Source organism: Tinamus guttatus, unplaced genomic scaffold, assembly GCF_059628265.1.
Source record: "Tinamus guttatus ecotype Peru unplaced genomic scaffold, ASM5962826v1 Tinamus_guttatus_pri_ptg000626l, whole genome shotgun sequence".
Lineage (NCBI taxonomy): Eukaryota > Metazoa > Chordata > Aves > Tinamiformes > Tinamidae > Tinamus > Tinamus guttatus.
In genome coordinates this window covers 1-17,848 of record NW_028289160.1, presented here as the reverse complement: position 1 = coordinate 17,848, position 17,848 = coordinate 1, and the positions used below count along the sequence as shown (strand labels likewise).

Genomic DNA, 17,848 nt, shown 5'->3' with positions numbered 1-17,848 from the left:
TCCCCTCCGTGTCCCCAGTGTCACCTCAGTGTCCCCTCAATGTCCCCAATGTCCCCAATGTCCCCAGTGTCACCTCAATGTCCCCAGTGTCACCTCAGTGTCCCCTCAATGTCCCCAATGTCCCCAGTGTCACCTCAGTGTCCCCAATGTCCCCTCAGTGTCCCCAGTGTCAACTCAATGTCCCCAATGTCCCCATGTCCCCAATGTCCCCAGTGTCACCTGCAGCAGCTCCCTAGGGTGAACAATGTCCCCAATGTCCCCGTGTCCCCAGTGTCCCCAGTGTCACCTGCAGCAGCTCCCGCTCCGTGTCCCAGCTCAGGACCTGGGACCCCACGATGGGCGCGCAGCTCCCCAGGGTGAACAATGTCCCCAATGTCCCCAATGTCCCCAATGTCCCCAATGTCCCCAATGTCCCCAGTGTCACCTGCAGCAGCTCCCTAGGGTGAACAATGTCCCCAATGTCCCCAATGTCCCCAATGTCCCCAGTGTCACCTGCAGCAGCTCCCTAGGGTGAACAATGTCCCCAATGTCCCCAATGTCCCCAATGTCCCCAGTGTCACCTGCAGCAGCTCCCCAGGGTGAACAATGTCCCCAATGTCCCCAATGTCCCCAATGTCCCCGTGTCCCCAGTGTCACCTGCAGCAGCTCCCCAGGGTGAACAATGTCCCCAATGTCCCCAATGTCCCCAATGTCCCCAGTGTCACCTGCAGCAGCTCCCTTGGGTGAACAATGTCCCCAATGTCCCCATGTCCCCATGTCCCCAATGTCCCCAATGTCCCCAATGTCCCCATGTCCCCGTGTCCCCAGTGTCACCTGCAGCAGCTCCCTAGGGTGAACAATGTCCCCAATGTCCCCATGTCCCCAATGTCCCCAATGTCACCTGCAGCAGCTCCCCAGGGTGAACAATGTCCCCAATGTCCCCAATGTCCCCATGTCCCCAATGTCCCCAGTGTCCCCAGTGTCACCTGCAGCAGCTCCCGCTCCGTGTCCCAGCTCAGGACCTGGGACCCCACGATGGGCGCGCAGCTCCCCAGGGTGAACAATGTCCCCAATGTCCCCAATGTCCCCAATGTCCCCAATGTCCCCAGTGTCCCCAGTGTCACCTGCAGCAGCTCCCGCTCCGTGTCCCAGCTCAGGACCTGGGACCCCACGATGGGTGCGCAGCTCCCCAGGGTGAACAATGTCCCCAATGTCCCCAATGTCCCCAATGTCCCCAATGTCCCCGTGTCCCCAATGTCCCCAATGTCCCCAATGTCCCCAATGTCCCCATGTCCCCATGTCCCCAGTGTCACCTGCAGCAGCTCCCGCTCCGTGTCCCAGCTCAGGACCTGGGACCCCACGATGGGCGCGCAGCTCCCCAGGGTGAACAATGTCCCCAATGTCCCCAATGTCCCCAATGTCCCCAATGTCCCCAATGTCCCCGTGTCCCCAGTGTCACCTGCAGCAGCTCCCGCTCCGTGTCCCAGCTCAGGACCTGGGACCCCACGATGGGCGCGCAGCTCCCCAGGGTGAACAATGTCCCCAATGTCCCCAATGTCCCCATGTCCCCAGTGTCACCTGCAGCAGCTCCCCAGGGTGAACAATGTCCCCAATGTCCCCAATGTCCCCATGTCCCCAGTGTCACCTGCAGCAGCTCCCGCTCCGTGTCCCAGCTCAGGACCTGGGACCCCACGATGGGCGCGCAGCTCCCCAGGGTGAACAATGTCCCCAATGTCCCCAATGTCCCCAATGTCCCCTCCGTGTCCCCAGTGTCACCTGCAGCAGCTCCCCAGGGTGAACAATGTCCCCAATGTCCCCAATGTCCCCAATGTCCCCAATGTCCCCAGTGTCACCTGCAGCAGCTCCCGCTCCGTGTCCCAGCTCAGGACCTGGGACCCCACGATGGGCGCGCAGCTCCCCAGGGTGAACAATGTCCCCAATGTCCCCATGTCCCCAATGTCCCCAATGTCCCCAATGTCCCCGTGTCCCCAGTGTCACCTGCAGCAGCTCCCGCTCCGTGTCCCAGCTCAGGACCTGGGACCCCACGATGGGCGCGCAGCTCCCCAGGGTGAACAATGTCCCCAATGTCCCCAATGTCCCCAATGTCCCCAATGTCCCCAATGTCCCCATGTCCCCAGTGTCACCTGCAGCAGCTCCCGCTCCGTGTCCCAGCTCAGGACCTGGGACCCCACGATGGGCGCGCAGCTCCCCAGGGTCAGGACCACCCTCACAAACGGCTCCCGCTCGCCCTGGCGCTGGACCAGCCCGGCCACCTGGATCACGGCGTCGTGCTCCGGCTCCGGGAAGATCCCTGTGGAATGGGACAACATGGAGTGAATGGATCCTGCATCCCCCTTGGATCCGGGATCACGGCGTCTGGTCCGGGAAGATCCCTGTGGAATGGGACAACATGGAGTGAATGGATCCTGCATCCCCCTCGGATCCGGGATCATGGTGTCCTGCTCCGGGAAGATCCCTATGGAACGGGACAACATGGAGTGAATGGATCCTGCAGCCCCCTTGGATCCGGGATCATGGTGTCCTGCTCCGGGAAGATCCCTGTGGAATGGGACAACGTGGAGTGAATGGATCCTGCATCCCCCTTGGATCCGGGATCATGGTGTCCTGCTCCGGGAAGATCCCTATGGAATGGGACAACGTGGAGTGAATGGATCCTGCATCCCCCTTGGATCCGGGATCATGGTGTCCTGCTCCGGGAAGATCCCTATGGAATGGGACAACATGGAGGGAATGGATCCTGCATCCCCCTTGGATCCGGGATCATGGTGTCCTGCTCCGGGAAGATCCCTGTGGAATGGGACAACATGGAGTGAATGGATCCTGCATCCCCCTTGGATCCGGGATCTCGCATCCCCCCCGGCTCCAGGAGCACGACATCCGGCTCCGGGAATATCCCTGTGGATATTTCCTCCGGGAATATCCCAAGGTGTCCCCAAGGTGTCCCCATGTCCCCAAGGTGTCCCCATGTCCCCATGTCCCACCTTTGCGCCCCGCACACTCGATGTCCATGCTCAGCACTCGCAGCGGTGCCAGGCGCAGCCAGGTCCCCAAGGTGTCCCCAAGGTGTCCCCAAGGTGTCCCCAAGGTGTCCCCATGTCCCCATGTCCCACCTTTGCGCCCCGCACACTCGATGTCCATGCTCAGCACCCTCAGCGGTGCCAGGCGCAGCCAGGTCCCCAAGGTGTCCCCAAGGTGTCCCCAAGGTGTCCCCAAGGTGTCCCCAGGTCCCCAAGGTGTCCCCAAGGTGTCCCCATGTCCCCATGTCCCACCTTTGCGCCCCGCACACTCGATGTCCATGCTCAGCACTCACAGCGGTGCCAGGCGCAGCCAGGTCCCCAAGGTGTCCCCAAGGTGTCCCCAAGGTGTCCCCAAGGTGTCCCCAAGGTGTCCCCATGGTGTCCCCAAGGTGTCCCCGAGGTGTCCCCAAGTCCCACCTTTGCACCCCGCACACTCGATGTCCATGCTCAGCACTCGCAGCGGTGCCAGGCGCAGCCAGGTCCCCAAGGTGTCCCCATGTCCCCAAGGTGTCCCCAAGGTGTCCCCAAGGTGTCCCCATGTCCCACCTTTGCGCCCCGCACACTCGATGTCCATGCTCAGCACTCGCAGCGGTGCCAGGCGCAGCCAGGTCCCCAAGGTGTCCCCAAGGTGTCCCCAAGGTGTCCCCATGTCCCCAAGGTGTCCCCAAGGTGTCCCCAAGGTGTCCCCAATGTGTCCCCAAGGTGTCCCCATGTCCCACCTTTGCGCCCCGCACACTCGATGTCCATGCTCAGCACTCGCAGCGGTGCCAGGCGCAGCCAGGTCCCCAAGGTGTCCCCAGGTCCCCAAGGTGTCCCCAAGGTGTCCCCATGTCCCCAAGGTGTCCCCATGTCCCCAAGGTGTCCCCGAGGTGTCCCCATGTCCCCTGTCCCACCTTTGCGCCCCGCACACTCGATGTCCATGCTCAGCACTCGCAGCGGTGCCAGGCGCAGCCAGGTCCCCAAGGTGTCCCCATGTCCCCAAGGTGTCCCCAAGGTGTCCCCAAGGTGTCCCCATGTCCCCATGTCCCACCTTTGCGCCCCGCACACTCGATGTCCATGCTCAGCACTCGCAGCGGTGCCAGGCGCAGCCAGGTCCCCAAGGTGTCCCCATGTCCCCAAGGTGTCCCCAAGGTGTCCCCATGTCCCCTGTCCCACCTTTGCGCCCCGCACACTCGATGTCCATGCTCAGCACCCTCAGCGGTGCCAGGCGCGGCCAGGTCCCCAAGGTGTCCCCAAGGTGTCCCCAAGGTGTCCCCAAGGTGTCCCCATGTCCCCATGTCCCACCTTTGCGCCCCGCACACTCGATGTCCATGCTCAGCACCCTCAGCGGTGCCAGGCGCAGCCAGGTCCCCAAGGTGTCCCCAAGGTGTCCCCAAGGTGTCCCCAAGGTGTCCCCAGGTCCCCAAGGTGTCCCCAAGGTGTCCCCATGTCCCCATGTCCCACCTTTGCGCCCCGCACACTCGATGTCCATGCTCAGCACTCGCAGCGGTGCCAGGCGCAGCCAGGTCCCCAAGGTGTCCCCAAGGTGTCCCCAAGGTGTCCCCATGCCCCCAAGGTGTCCCCAAGGTGTCCCCAAGGTGTCCCCATGTCCCACCTTTGCGCCCCGCACACTCGATGTCCATGCTCAGCACTCGCAGCGGTGCCAGGCGCAGCCAGGTCCCCAAGGTGTCCCCATGTCCCCAAGGTGTCCCCAAGGTGTCCCCAAGGTGTCCCCAAGGTGTCCCCAAGGTGTCCCCATGTCCCACCTTTGCGCCCCGCACACTCGATGTCCATGCTCAGCACTCGCAGCGGTGCCAGGCGCAGCCAGGTCCCCAAGGTGTCCCCATGGTGTCCCCAAGGTGTCCCCAAGGTGTCCCCAAGGTGTCCCCAAGGTGTCCCCAAGGTGTCCCCAGGTCCCACCTTTGCGCCCCGCACACTCGATGTCCATGCTCAGCACTCGCAGCGGTGCCAGGCGCAGCCAGGTCCCCAAGGTGTCCCCAAGGTGTCCCCAAGGTGTCCCCAAGGTGTCCCCATGTCCCCAAGGTGTCCCCGAGGTGTCCCCATGTCCCCAAGGTGTCCCCAAGGTGTCCCCAAGGTGTCCCCATGTCCCCAAGGTGTCCCCATGTCCCCATGTCCCACCTTTGCGCCCCGCACACTCGATGTCCATGCTCAGCACTCGCAGCGGTGCCAGGCGCAGCCAGGTCCCCAAGGTGTCCCCATGTCCCCAAGGTGTCCCCAAGGTGTCCCCAAGGTGTCCCCATGTCCCCAAGGTGTCCCCATGTCCCCAAGGTGTCCCCAAGGTGTCCCCATGTCCCACCTTTGCGCCCCGCACACTCGATGTCCATGCTCAGCACTCGCAGCGGTGCCAGGCGCAGCCAGGTCCCCAAGGTGTCCCCAAGGTGTCCCCAAGGTGTCCCCGGTCCCACCTTTGCGCCCCGCACACTCGATGTCCATGCTCAGCACTCTCAGCGGTGCCAGGCGCAGCCAGGTCCCCAAGGTGTCCCCAAGGTGTCCCCAAGGTGTCCCCATGTCCCCAAGGTGTCCCCATGTCCCACCTTTGCGCCCCGCACACTCGATGTCCATGCTCAGCACTCTCAGCGGTGCCAGGCGCAGCCAGGTCCCCAAGGTGTCCCCAAGGTGTCCCCATGTCCCCAAGGTGTCCCCATGTCCCCAAGGTGTCCCCAAGGTGTCCCCAAGGTGTCCCCAAGGTGTCCCCATGTCCCCAAGGTGTCCCCATGTCCCACCTTTGCGCCCCGCACACTCGATGTCCATGCTGAGCACCCTCAGCGGTGCCAGGCGCAGCCAGGTCCCCAAGGTGTCCCCATGTCCCCAAGGTGTCCCCAAGGTGTCCCCATGTCCCCTGTCCCACCTTTGCGCCCCGCACACTCGATGTCCATGCTCAGCACCCTCAGCGGTGCCAGGCGCAGCCAGGTCCCCAAGGTGTCCCCAAGGTGTCCCCAAGGTGTCCCCAAGGTGTCCCCAGGTCCCCAAGGTGTCCCCAAGGTGTCCCCATGTCCCCATGTCCCACCTTTGCGCCCCGCACACTCGATGTCCATGCTCAGCACTCGCAGCGGTGCCAGCCGCAGCCAGGTCCCCAAGGTGTCCCCATGTCCTCAAGGTGTCCCCATGTCCCCAAGGTGTCCCCAAGGTGTCCCCATGTCCCCAAGGTGTCCCCATGTCCCCAAGGTGTCCCCAAGGTGTCCCCATGTCCCCTGTCCCACCTTTGCGCCCCGCACACTCGATGTCCATGCTCAGCACCCGCAGCGGTGCCAGGCGCAGCCAGGTCCCCAAGGTGTCCCCAAGGTGTCCCCGAGGTGTCCCCAAGGTGTCCCCAAGGTGTCCCCAAGGTGTCCCCAAGGTGTCCCCATGTCCCACCTTTGCGCCCCGCACACTCGATGTCCATGCTCAGCACCCTCAGCGGTGCCAGGCGCAGCCAGGTCCCCAAGGTGTCCCCAAGGTGTCCCCAAGGTGTCCCCAAGGTGTCCCCATGTCCCCAAGGTGTCCCCATGTCCCCAAGGTGTCCCCATGTCCCACCTTTGCGCCCCGCACACTCGATGTCCATGCTCAGCACCCTCAGCGGTGCCAGGCGCAGCCAGGTCCCCAAGGTGTCCCCAAGGTGTCCCCAAGGTGTCCCCAAGGTGTCCCCATGTCCCCAAGGTGTCCCATGTCCCCAAGGTGTCCCCAAGGTGTCCCCATGTCCCCATGTCCCACCTTTGCGCCCCGCACACTCGATGTCCATGCTCAGCACCCTCAGCGGTGCCAGGCGCAGCCAGGTCCCCTCGGGTCGGTGGCTCTTGAGTCCCCCCCAGGCCACGTCCGTCTCCAGCTGGCACAGGGTGAGGGGGGGGGGGCCCCGTTCCTGCCCCCCCCCGCAGCCGGTACCGCCCGGGGGGCAGCTCCACCCAACTGCAGCCAACGATGTCCCCGTCCACCATGAACCTGGGGACAGGGGGACATGTGTCACCGTGGGCGACACGGGGGGATATGGGGGGATATGGGGACATGGGGGGATATGGGGACATGGGGGGGATATGGGGGGATATGGGGGATGTCCCCGTCCACCATGAACCTGGGGACAGGGGGACACGGGGACATGTGTCACCGCGGGGGACACGGGGACACGGGGGGATATGGGGACATGAGAGGACATGGGGGACATGGGGGATATGGGGGGACATGGGGGATGTCCCCGTCCACCATGAACCTGGGGACAGGGGGACACGGGGACATGTGTCACCGCGGTGGACATGGGGACCACGGGGGGATATGGGGACATGAGAGGACATGGGGGACATGGGGACACGGGGGATATGGGGACATTGGGGGACTTGGGGGAATATGGGGGACATTGGGGACAAGGGGGACATGGGGGATGTCCCCGTCCACCATGAACCTGGGGACACAGGGACACGCGTCACCGCGGGGGACACAGGGACATGGGGGGACATGGGGACATTGGGGGACTTGGGGGAATATGGGGGACATTGGGGACAAGGGGGACATGGGGGATGTCCCCGTCCACCATGAACCTGGGGACAGGGGGACAGGGGGACACGCGTCACCGCAGGGGACACGGGGGGATATGGGGGGATATGGGGACATGGGGGACATGGGGGGATATGGGGGGATATGGGGACATGGGGGATATGAGGGGACATGGGGGATGTCCCCGTCCACCATGAACCTGGGGACACGGGGACACGCGTCACCGCGGGGGACATGGGGACATGGGGGGATGTCCCTGTCCACCATGAAGCTGGGACAGGGGGACACGGGGACACGCGTCACCGCGGGGGACATGGGGACACGGGGGGATATGGGGACATTGGGGGACTTTGGGGAATATGGGGGACATTGGGGACAAGGGGGACATTGGGGATGTCCCTGTCCACCATGAAGCTGGGGACAGGGGGACACGCGTCACCACGGGGGACATGGGGACATGGGGGATGTCCCCGTCCACCATGAACTTGGGGACACGGGGACATGTGTCACCGCGGGGGACATGGGGACATGGGGGATGTCCCTGTCCACCATGAACCTGGGGACAGGGGGACACGGGGACACGCGTCACCACGGGGGACATGGGGACACGGGGGGACATGGGGACATTGGGGGACTTTGGGGAATATGGGGGACATTGGGGATGTCCCCGTCCACCATGAAGCTGGGGACAGGGGGACACGGGGACACGCATCACCGCGGCGGACACGGGCGGATATGGGGGGATATGGGGACATGGGGGACATGGGAGGATATGGGGGATGTCCCCGTCCACCATGAACCTGGGGACAGGGGGACACGGGGACACGCATCACCGCGGGGACATGGGGACATGGGGGATGTCCCTGTCCACCATGAACTTGGGGACAGGGGGACAGGGGGACATGTGTCACCGCGGGGGACATGGGGACACGGGGGGATATGGGGACATTGGGGGACTTGGGGGAATATGGGGACATTGGGGACAAGGGGGACATGGGGGATGTCCCCGTCCACCATGAACCTGGGGACAGGGGGACACGCGTCACCACGGGGGACATGGGGCGATATGGGGGGATATGGGGGATGTCCCCGTCCACCATGAACCTGGGGACAGGGGGACACGGGGACACGTGTCACCGCAGGGGACATGGGGACACGGGGGGATATGGGGACATTGGGGGACTTTGGGGAATACGGGGGACATTGGGGACAAGGGGGACATTGGGGATGTCCCCGTCCACCATGAACCTGGGGACAGGGGGACACGGGGACATGTGTCACCGCAGGGGACATGGGGACACGGGGGGATATGGGGACATTGGGGGACTTGGGGGAATATGGGGGACATTGGGGACAAGGGGGACATTGGGGATGTCCCCGTCCACCATGAACCTGGGGACAGGGGGACACGCGTCACCGTGGGGGACATGGGGACATGGGGGGATATGGGGGACATGGGGGTATATGGGGGGACATGGGGGATGTCCCCGTCCACCATGAACCTGGGGACAGGGGGACACGGGGAAACGCGTCACCGCGGGGGACACAGGGACATGGGGGGACATGGGGACATTGGGGGACTTTGGGGGATATGGGGGACATTGGGGACAAGGGGGACATTGGGGATGTCCCCGTCCACCATGAACCTGGGGACAGGGGGACAGGGGGACACGCGTCACCGCAGGGGACATGGGGGGATATGGGGGGACATGGGGGTTGTCCCCGTCCACCATGAACCTGGGGACAGGGGGACACGCGTCACCGCGGGGGACACGGGGGGATATGGGGACATGGGGGGATATGGGGACATGGGGGGATATGGGGGACATGGGGGGGTAAAGGGGGACCTGGTTGGGGTTAGTTGGGCCATGGGGGGATGTGGGGGGACACATGGAGGGGGGGACACGGGGGTCAGGATGGGGGGGGGGTCTATGTCCCCTCGGGGGGGGTCAGTTTCCCTGGGGAGGGGGGCATTTCCCTGGGGGAGGGGTCCCTGGAAGGGGGGGGAATTCCCGGGGGGGGGTTCCCTGGGTGGGGGGGAGTTCCCCAGGGGATTTCCCCAGGGGGGATTCCTCGGGGGTGGGGGGGGGTTCCCCGGGGGGGATCCCTGAGGGGGGGGTTCCCTGCAGGGGGGTTCAAGGGGGGGTTCCTGGGGGGGGGCTCCCTGGGAGGCTCCCCAGGGGGTTCCCAGGGGGGTTTCCCCACAGGGGGGGTTTCCCGGGGGGGTTCCCAGAGGAGGGGGATTCCCTGGGGGGTTTCCCGGGGGGTTCCCCACAGGGGGTTTCCCTGCAGGGGGTTCCCGGAGGGGGGATTCCCGGAGGGGGTCTCGGAGGGGGGATTCCCTGGGGGGTTTCCCCACGGGGGGGGGGGGGTCTCTCGGGGGGAGTCTCCCGGGGGGGTCCCCACGTTGGGGGGTGTTTCCCGGGGAGGGGGGTCCCCACGTTGGGGGGGGTGTTTCCCGGGGGGGGGTCCCCACGAGGGGGGTGTTTCCCGGGGGGGGTCCCCACGTTGGGGGGGATGTTTCCCGGGGGGGGTCCCCACGGGGGGGTGTTTCCCAGGGGGTCCCCACATTGGGGGGGGGGGGTGTTTCCCGGGGGGGAGGGTCCACGTTGGGGGGGGTGTTTCCCGGGGGGGTCCCCACGTTGGGGGGGTGTTTCCCGGGGGGGGTCCCCACGGTGGGGGGGGTGTTTCCCGGGGGGGGGGGTGTTTCCGGGGGGGGTCCCCACGTTGGGGGGTGTGTTTCCGGGGAGGGGTCCCCATGGGGGGGTGTTTCCCGGGGGGTCCCCACGGGGGGGGTGTTTCCTAGGGGGGGTGTTTCCGGGGGGGGGGGGTCCCCACGAGGGGGGTGTTTCCCGGGGGGGGGTCCCCATGGGGTGGGTGTTTCCAGGGGGGTTCCCCATGCGGGGGGGGGTGTTTCCTGGGGGGGGTCCCCACGTTGGGGGGGGGTGTTTCCCAGGGGGATTCCCCATGGGGGGGGAGGTTTCCGGGGGGGTGTTTCTCGGGGGGCAGTTCCCGGGGGGGGGTTGTTTCCCGGGGGGGGGGGTGTTTCCGGGGGTGTCCCCACGTTGGGGGGGTGTTCCCGGGGGGGGGGTGTTTCCCGGGGGGTCCCCACGGGGGGGGTGTTCCCGGGGGGGTCCCCACCTGATCTCGAAGTCCACGTTGGCCTCGAACGGGGGGGCCGGTCGCACCCCCAGCCCCCCCCAGCGCAGCCCCCGCTCCAGGAGCCGCCGCGCGGGGGCCACGAGGCGGGGGAGGGCCAGGAGGACCCGCACGAACGGGGACAGCGACGAGCCCTGGTAGCCCAGCATGCCTGGGGACAATGGGGACAATGGGGACAATGGGGACATGGGGACAATGGGGACAGTAAGGGGACAATGGGGACAATGGGGACAATGAGGGGACAATGAGGGGACAATGGGGACAATGGGGACATGGGAGCCCAGCATGCCTGGAGACAATGGGGACAATGGGGACAGTGAGGGGACATGGGGACAGTGAGGGGACATGGGGACAATGAGGGGACATGGGAGCCCAGCATGCCTGGGGACAATGGGGACAATGGGGACAATGAGGGGACACGGGGACAATGAGGGGCCCTGGGAGCCCAGCATGCCTGGGGACAATGGGGACAATGAGGGGACACCGCGGGGACATGGGGACAATGAGGGGACGTGGGAGCCCAGCATGCCTGGGGACAATGGAGACAATGGGGACAATGAGGGGACATGGGGACAATGGGGACATGGGGACAATGAGGGGACATGGGGACAATGAGGGGACATGGGAGCCCAGCATGCCTGGGGGCGTATGCGGGGATGCATAGGGACATGCAGTGACGCGGTGCCACGCGGTGACACGGTGGTGACGCGGTGACACACAGGGACACGCAGTGACGCGGTGACACGGTACCATGCGGTGACACACGGTGACACAGTGCCACACGGTGCCACGCGGTACCATGCGGTGACACACGGTGTCGCGATGACACACGGTGGCACACGGTGACGTGGTACCACGCGGTGACACGGTGTCGCGGTGCCACACAGTGACACACGGTGACGCGGTGCCACACAGTGACGCGCGGTGACGCGGTGACACGGTTACACGCAGTGACACGCAGTGACACAGTGACACGCGGTGACGCGGTGTCGCGGTGCCACACGGTGCCACATGGTGACGCGGTGCCACACGGTGACACGCAGTGACACGGTGACGCGGTGTCGCGGTGCCACACGGTGCCACGTGGTGACGCGGTGACACACAGGGACACGCAGTGACACGGTGACACGGTACCACGCGGTGACACGGTACCACACGGTGCCACATGGTGACGCGGTGATGCGGTACCACGCGGTACCACGCGATGACACACGGTGACACAGTGCCACACGGTGCCACGCAGTACCACACAGTGACACATGGTACCACGCGGTGACACACAGTGTCGTGATGACACACGGTGACATGCAGTGACGCGGTACCACACGGTGACACGGTGTCGCGGTGCCACACGGTAACACACGGTGACACATGGTGATGCGGTGACACGGTGACGCATGGTGACACGGTGCCACACGGTGACACGGTGCCACACGGTGACGTGCGGTGACGTGGTGACACGCGGTGACGTGGTGACACAGTGACGCGTGGTGACACGGTGACGCGCAGTGACACGGTGCCACACGGTGACGCGCGGTGACACGGTGCCACACGGTGACACGGTGACACGCAGTGACGCGGTGACACGCGGTGACGCGGTGACACTCACTCTGCTTGTGACACATCTCCAGGGCCAGGACGAGGCGGGGGGGCCCCCCCCGCGCCCCCCCCCCGCGCCTCCCGCTGCAGAGCGGCCTCCAACTCCCGCTGCAGCTCGGCCAGCTGGGACGGCTCGAAACCTGGGGACAATGGGGACAATGGGGGGACATGGGGGGACACGGGGACAGCGAGGGGACATGGGGGACATGGGGGACATGGGGACAGTGAGGGGACATGGGGGGACACGGGGACATGGGGACAGCGAGGGGACATGGGGACATGGGGACATTGGAGACAGTGAGGGGACATGGGGGACAGTGAGGGGACAATGGGGACAATGGGACAGTGAGGGGACATGGGGACATGGGGGACATGGGGGACATGGGGACAGTGAGGGGACATGGGGGACATGGGGGGACACGGGGACATGGGGGACATGGGGACAGTGAGGGGACATTGGGGACATGGGACATGGGGGACATGGGGACAGTGAGGGGACATGGGGGACATGGGGACAACGAGGGGACATTGGGGACATGGGGGACATGGGGGACATGGGGGACATGGGGACAGTGAGGGGACATGGGGGACATGGGGGGACACGGGGACAGCGAGGGGACATTGGGGACAGCGAGGGGACATTGGGGACATGGGGACAGTGAGGGGACATTGGGGACATGGGGGGACACGGGGACATGGGGGACATGGGGACAGTGAGGGGACACGGGGGGACATGGGGGACACTGGGGACATGGGGACGGGGACATGGGGACATTGGGGACATGGGGGACATGGGGGACATGGGGGACATGGGGACACCGGGGACTTCGGGGGGACACTGGGGACTTGGGGATATTGGGGACAGGGACATGGGGACACGGGGATATTGGGGACATGGGGGACATTGGAACATGAGGGGAGACATGGGGACATTGGGGGGACAAGAGGTACAGGGGAACATGGGGGTACAGGGGAACATGGGGACACAGGGGGACATGGGAGGACATGGGAGGACATGGGGGGCCACAGAAGGGACAGGAGGACATGGGGGGACAGGGGGACACACAGAGGGACATTGGGGACACGGTGGCCTCACCTTCGGGCGCGGGGACGTAGAAGTAGGGGACAAAGCCGTGCACGTGGCAGCAGACGCTGTGACCGCCCTCGGTGACACCGAACATGCGGATGATGGGGACAGGGCCCTCGGTGGCCCCCGGCATCCCGGGCAGCGGGGACCCTGCGGACAGGGGACATGGGGACATGAGCACGGGGACATGGGGACATGGGGACACGGGGACAGGGACATGGGGACATGGGGACATGGGGACATGGGGACATGGGGACATGGGGACATGAACACAGGGACAGGGGGACACGGCCGGGCAGCGGGGACCCTGCGGACAGGGGACATGGGGACATGAGCACAGGGACACGGGGACATGGGGACATGAGCATGGGGACATGGGGACATGGGGACATGAGCACAAGGACATGGGAACATGGCCGGAAAAGGGGACCCTGCGGACAGGGGACAAGAGCACGGGGACATGGGGACATGGGGACATGAGCACGGGGACATGGGGACACGGGGACAGGGACATGGGGACATGAACACAGGGACAGGGAGACACAAGCACAGGGACATGGGGACATGAGCACAAGGACATGGGGACATGAGCACAGGGACATGGGGACACAGCCGGGCAGCAGGGACCCTGCGGACAGGGGACACGGGGACATGAGCACAGGGACACGGGGACATGAACACAGGGACAGGGGGACACAAGCACAGGGACATGGGGACATGGGGACACGGCCGGGCAGGGGGGACCCTGGGGACAGGGGACATGAGCACAGGGACATGGGGACATGAACACAGGGACAGGGGGACACAAGCACAGGGACATGGGGACCTTGGGGACAGGGGACCTTGGGTCCATGGGGACAGGGGACCTTGGGGACATGGCGGTGCACCAGGGACCCTGGGGACACCAGATGGGGGCCGTGGAGGGACACGGGGGGACCCTGGGGACACCGGGAGAGGGGACCTGGGGTCCTGGGTGTCCGGGGGGGTCTCTGGGGTCCCGGGGTTTCCTGGGGGGCTCCGGGGGGGTCCTGGAGGGGTCTCTGGGGTTCCTGGGAGTCTCCAGGGGTTCCCGGGTGTCCCAGCTGTTCCCAGAGGTTCCCGGGGGTCTCCTGAGGGGCTCAGGGGTCTCCAGGGCTTTCCAGGTGTTCCCAGGGGTTCCCTTGAGGTTCCCGGGGGTTCTCGGGGATCTCCAGGTGTTCCCGGGGTTCCTGGGGTTTCGGAGGGGTCTCCAGGGGTTCCAAGGGGTCCCCAGGGGTCTCCAGGGGTTCCGGGGGTTCTCAGATGTTCCCAAGGGTCTCCAGGTGTTCCCAGAGGTTCCCAAAGGTTCCCAGGGGCCCTGGGGGTCTCCAGGGGTCTCCAGGGGCTCCGGGTGTTCCCGGGGTTCCCGGAGGCTTCCAGAGTTTCCCGGGGTTCCCAGGGTTCCCAGGGGTTCCCAGGGGTCTCCAGGTGTTCCCAGGGTTCCCAGGTGTTCCTGGGGGTTCCCGGGGGGTCTCCAGGTGTTCCCAGGTGTTCCCGGATTTTCCCAGGGGTTCCCAGGGGTCTCCAGGTGTTCCCAGGGTTCCCAGGTATTCCCAGGGGTTCCCAGGGGGTCTCCAGGTGTTCCCAGGTGTTCCTGGTGTTCCCCAGGTGTTCCCAGAGGTTCCCAAAGGTTCCCAGGGGCCCTGGGGGTCTCTAGGGGTTCCGGGGGTTCCCAGGGGTTCCCAGGTGTTCCCGGGGGTCTCCAATTGTTCCCAGGTGTTCCCGGGTGTCCCAGGTGTTCCCAGGGGTCTCCAGGTGTTCCCGGGGTTTCCCAGGGTTCCCAGAGGTCTCCAGGTGTTCCCAGGTGTTCCCGGGGGTCTCCAATTGTTCCCAGGTGTTCCGGGGTGTCCCAGGTGTTCCCAGGGGTCTCCAGGTGTTCCAGGTGTTCCCGGAGTTTCCCAGGTGTTCCTGGTGTTCCCCAGGTGTTCCCAGAGGTTCCCAAAGGTTCCCAGGGGCCCTGGGGGTCTCTAGGGTTCCGGGTGTCCCCGGGGGTCTCCGGCTGTTCCCGGCGTTCCCGGCGTTCCCGCACCCTCGTAGTGATCCAGCTCCAGCTGCAGGAACCGCAGCGGCTCCGTGGCCGGGTCCAGGGGGGGGGGCGCCGGGCGGCGCCACTTGGGGTTGACCTGGAGCCCCGCGGGGGGGGGGCTCTGCGGGGGGGGGGGAGGGGGGGGGGGGGGCCCAGGCGTCCGGGGAGCGGCCGGGCCCAGCGACCCCCCCGAACGGGGACACCCCCAACCGGGACCCCCCAGCGACTCCCCGAAACGGGGACACCCCGAACGGGGACCCCCCAAACCGGGACCCCCCCAGCGACCCCCCCGAACGGGGACACCCCAGAGACCCCCCCCATGACGCCCCTGAACGGGGACCCCCCCTGAACCGGGACCGCCCCAGCGACCCCCCCAAACAGGGACACCCCAATGACCCCCCCAGCGACCCCCCCGAACCGGGAACCCCCCAAAACGGGACCCCCCAGAGACCCCCCCCATGACCCCCTCGAACCGGGACCCCCCCCCAACGACCCCCCCCGAACCGGGACCTCCCGAACTGGGACCCCCCCCCAGAGACCCCCCCAAACGGGGACACCCCAATGACCCCCCCCCCCCAGCGACCCCCCCAGGACCCCCATGACCCCTCCCCAGCAACCCCCCCAAACCGGGACCCCCCGAACCGGGACCCCCCAGCAACCCCCCCCCCAGCCCATGACCCCCCATAACTCCCCTTCTGCCCCATGACCCCCCCATGACCCCCCTCCTGCCCCATGGCCCCCCCACCCTATAGCCCCCCATAACCTCCTTTCTGCCCCATGACCCCCCCATGTCCCCACCCTATAACCCCCTGCCCATAATGACCCCCATAATGAACCTCCCGTCCTATAGCCCCCCAAGACCCCCCATGACCCCCCCACCCTATAGCCCCCCCATAACTCCCCTTCTGCCCCATGACCCCCCATGGCCCCCCCATGACCCCCCTCCTGCCCCATGACCCCCCGCCCTATAGCCCCCATGACCCCCCTCTTGCCCCATGACCCCCCCATGACCCCCGTCTTGCCCCATGACCCCCATGACCCCCCTCCTGCCCCATGACCCCCCCACCCTATAGCCCCCCACCCTATAGCCCCCCATGACCCCCATGACCCCCCTCCTGCCCCATGACCCCCCACCCTATAGCCCCCCATGTCCCCCCTCCTGCCCCATGACCCCCCCATGACCCCCCTCCTGCCCCATGACCCCCCATGTCCCCCTCCTGCCCATGACCCCCCCGCCCTATAGCCCCCCATGCCCCCCCATGACCCCCCCATGGCCCCCCCCGCCCCATGACCCCCCCACCCTATAGCCCCCCATGGCCCCCCCCGCCCCATGACCCCCCCACCCTATAGCCCTCCATGTCCCCCCTCCTGCCCCATGACCCCCCCACCCTATAGCCCCCCATGCCCCCCCAAGCCCCCCCCGCCCCATGACCCCCCCACCCTATAGCCCCCCACCCTATAGCCCCCCATGTCCCCCCTCCTGCCCCATGCCCCCCCCACCCTATAGCCCCCCCTGCCCCCCCTTGCCCCCCCGCACCGAGGTCGGGGGGCGGGGGGCTGTCCCCCCCCCCAGCTCCTCCTCCAGCTCCTCCAGCTGGGCCAGCTCCTCCTCGAAGGGGGAGGGGCCGGGCGGCCCCCCCGGACCCCCCCGGCGCCGCGGGGCCTCCATCCTGGGGGGGGGGCAACATGGAGACCCCCCCGAATAACCGGGACCCCCCCACGAAGAACCGGGACCCCCCCCAGAACAGGGACCCCCCCGGAACAGAGACCCCCCACCGGAGCCTCCATCCTGGGGGGGACGGACGGACATGGAGACCCCCCCAAAGAACCGGGGACCCCCCCGGAGCCTCCATCCTGGGGGGGGGGGCAACATGGAGACCCCCCCGAATAACCGGGACCCCCCCTCGGAACAGGGACCCCCCCCGGAGCCTCCATCCTGGGGGGGGGGGACAAAATGGAGACCCCCCCAAAGAACAGGGACCCCCCCCCCAAATAACTGCGCCCCCCCCCCCAAATAACTGGGACCACCCCCCAGAACAGGGACCCCCCCGGAGCCTCCATCCTGGGGGGGGGGGGGGGGGACAAAATGGAGACCCCCCCCAAAGAACCGGGACCCCCCAAAGAACCAGGACCTCCCCTCAAGAACCGGGACCCCCCCGGAACGGAGACCCCCCCCAGATCAGGGACCTCCCCCAAATAACCGGGACCCCCCCAGAACAGGGACCCCCCTAAAACGGGGACCCCCCGGAGCCTCCATCCTGGGGGGAGGGGGACACACGGAGACCCCAAACAACCGGGACCCCCCTAAAATGGGCCCCCCCGTTACCTCAGGCCCCCCCGGACCCCCCCGTTATTTCAGGACCCCCCCGACCCCCCCCCGACCCCCCCGTTCCCGCTCCCCCCCCCTCACCCGTCTCCTCCGCGCGCTTCTCTCCCGCCAACCGCCCGCCGGGGAGAGGGGCGGAGCTTCCGGGGCTG

At 66.6% G+C, this 17,848-nt stretch overlaps 1 protein-coding gene across 1 annotated transcript in view; it reads right to left on the bottom strand.

Annotated features, from left to right (window-relative positions):
* LOC148592291 (DNA polymerase delta catalytic subunit-like) overlaps positions 1-17,040 on the bottom strand; it is a gene marked incomplete at its 5' end in the record, with an annotated part of 50,371 nt that extends 33,331 nt beyond the window's left edge. Inside the window, 9 exon segments of the mRNA XM_088535259.1 lie at positions 2,124-2,290; positions 6,708-6,864; positions 6,866-6,935; positions 10,623-10,791; positions 12,250-12,286; positions 12,288-12,379; positions 13,336-13,476; positions 15,374-15,491; positions 16,908-17,040. Coding sequence (XP_088391385.1) covers positions 2,124-2,290; positions 6,708-6,864; positions 6,866-6,935; positions 10,623-10,791; positions 12,250-12,286; positions 12,288-12,379; positions 13,336-13,476; positions 15,374-15,491; positions 16,908-17,040 — 1,084 coding nt within the window.
* Positions 17,041-17,848: the final 808 nt, after the last annotated feature.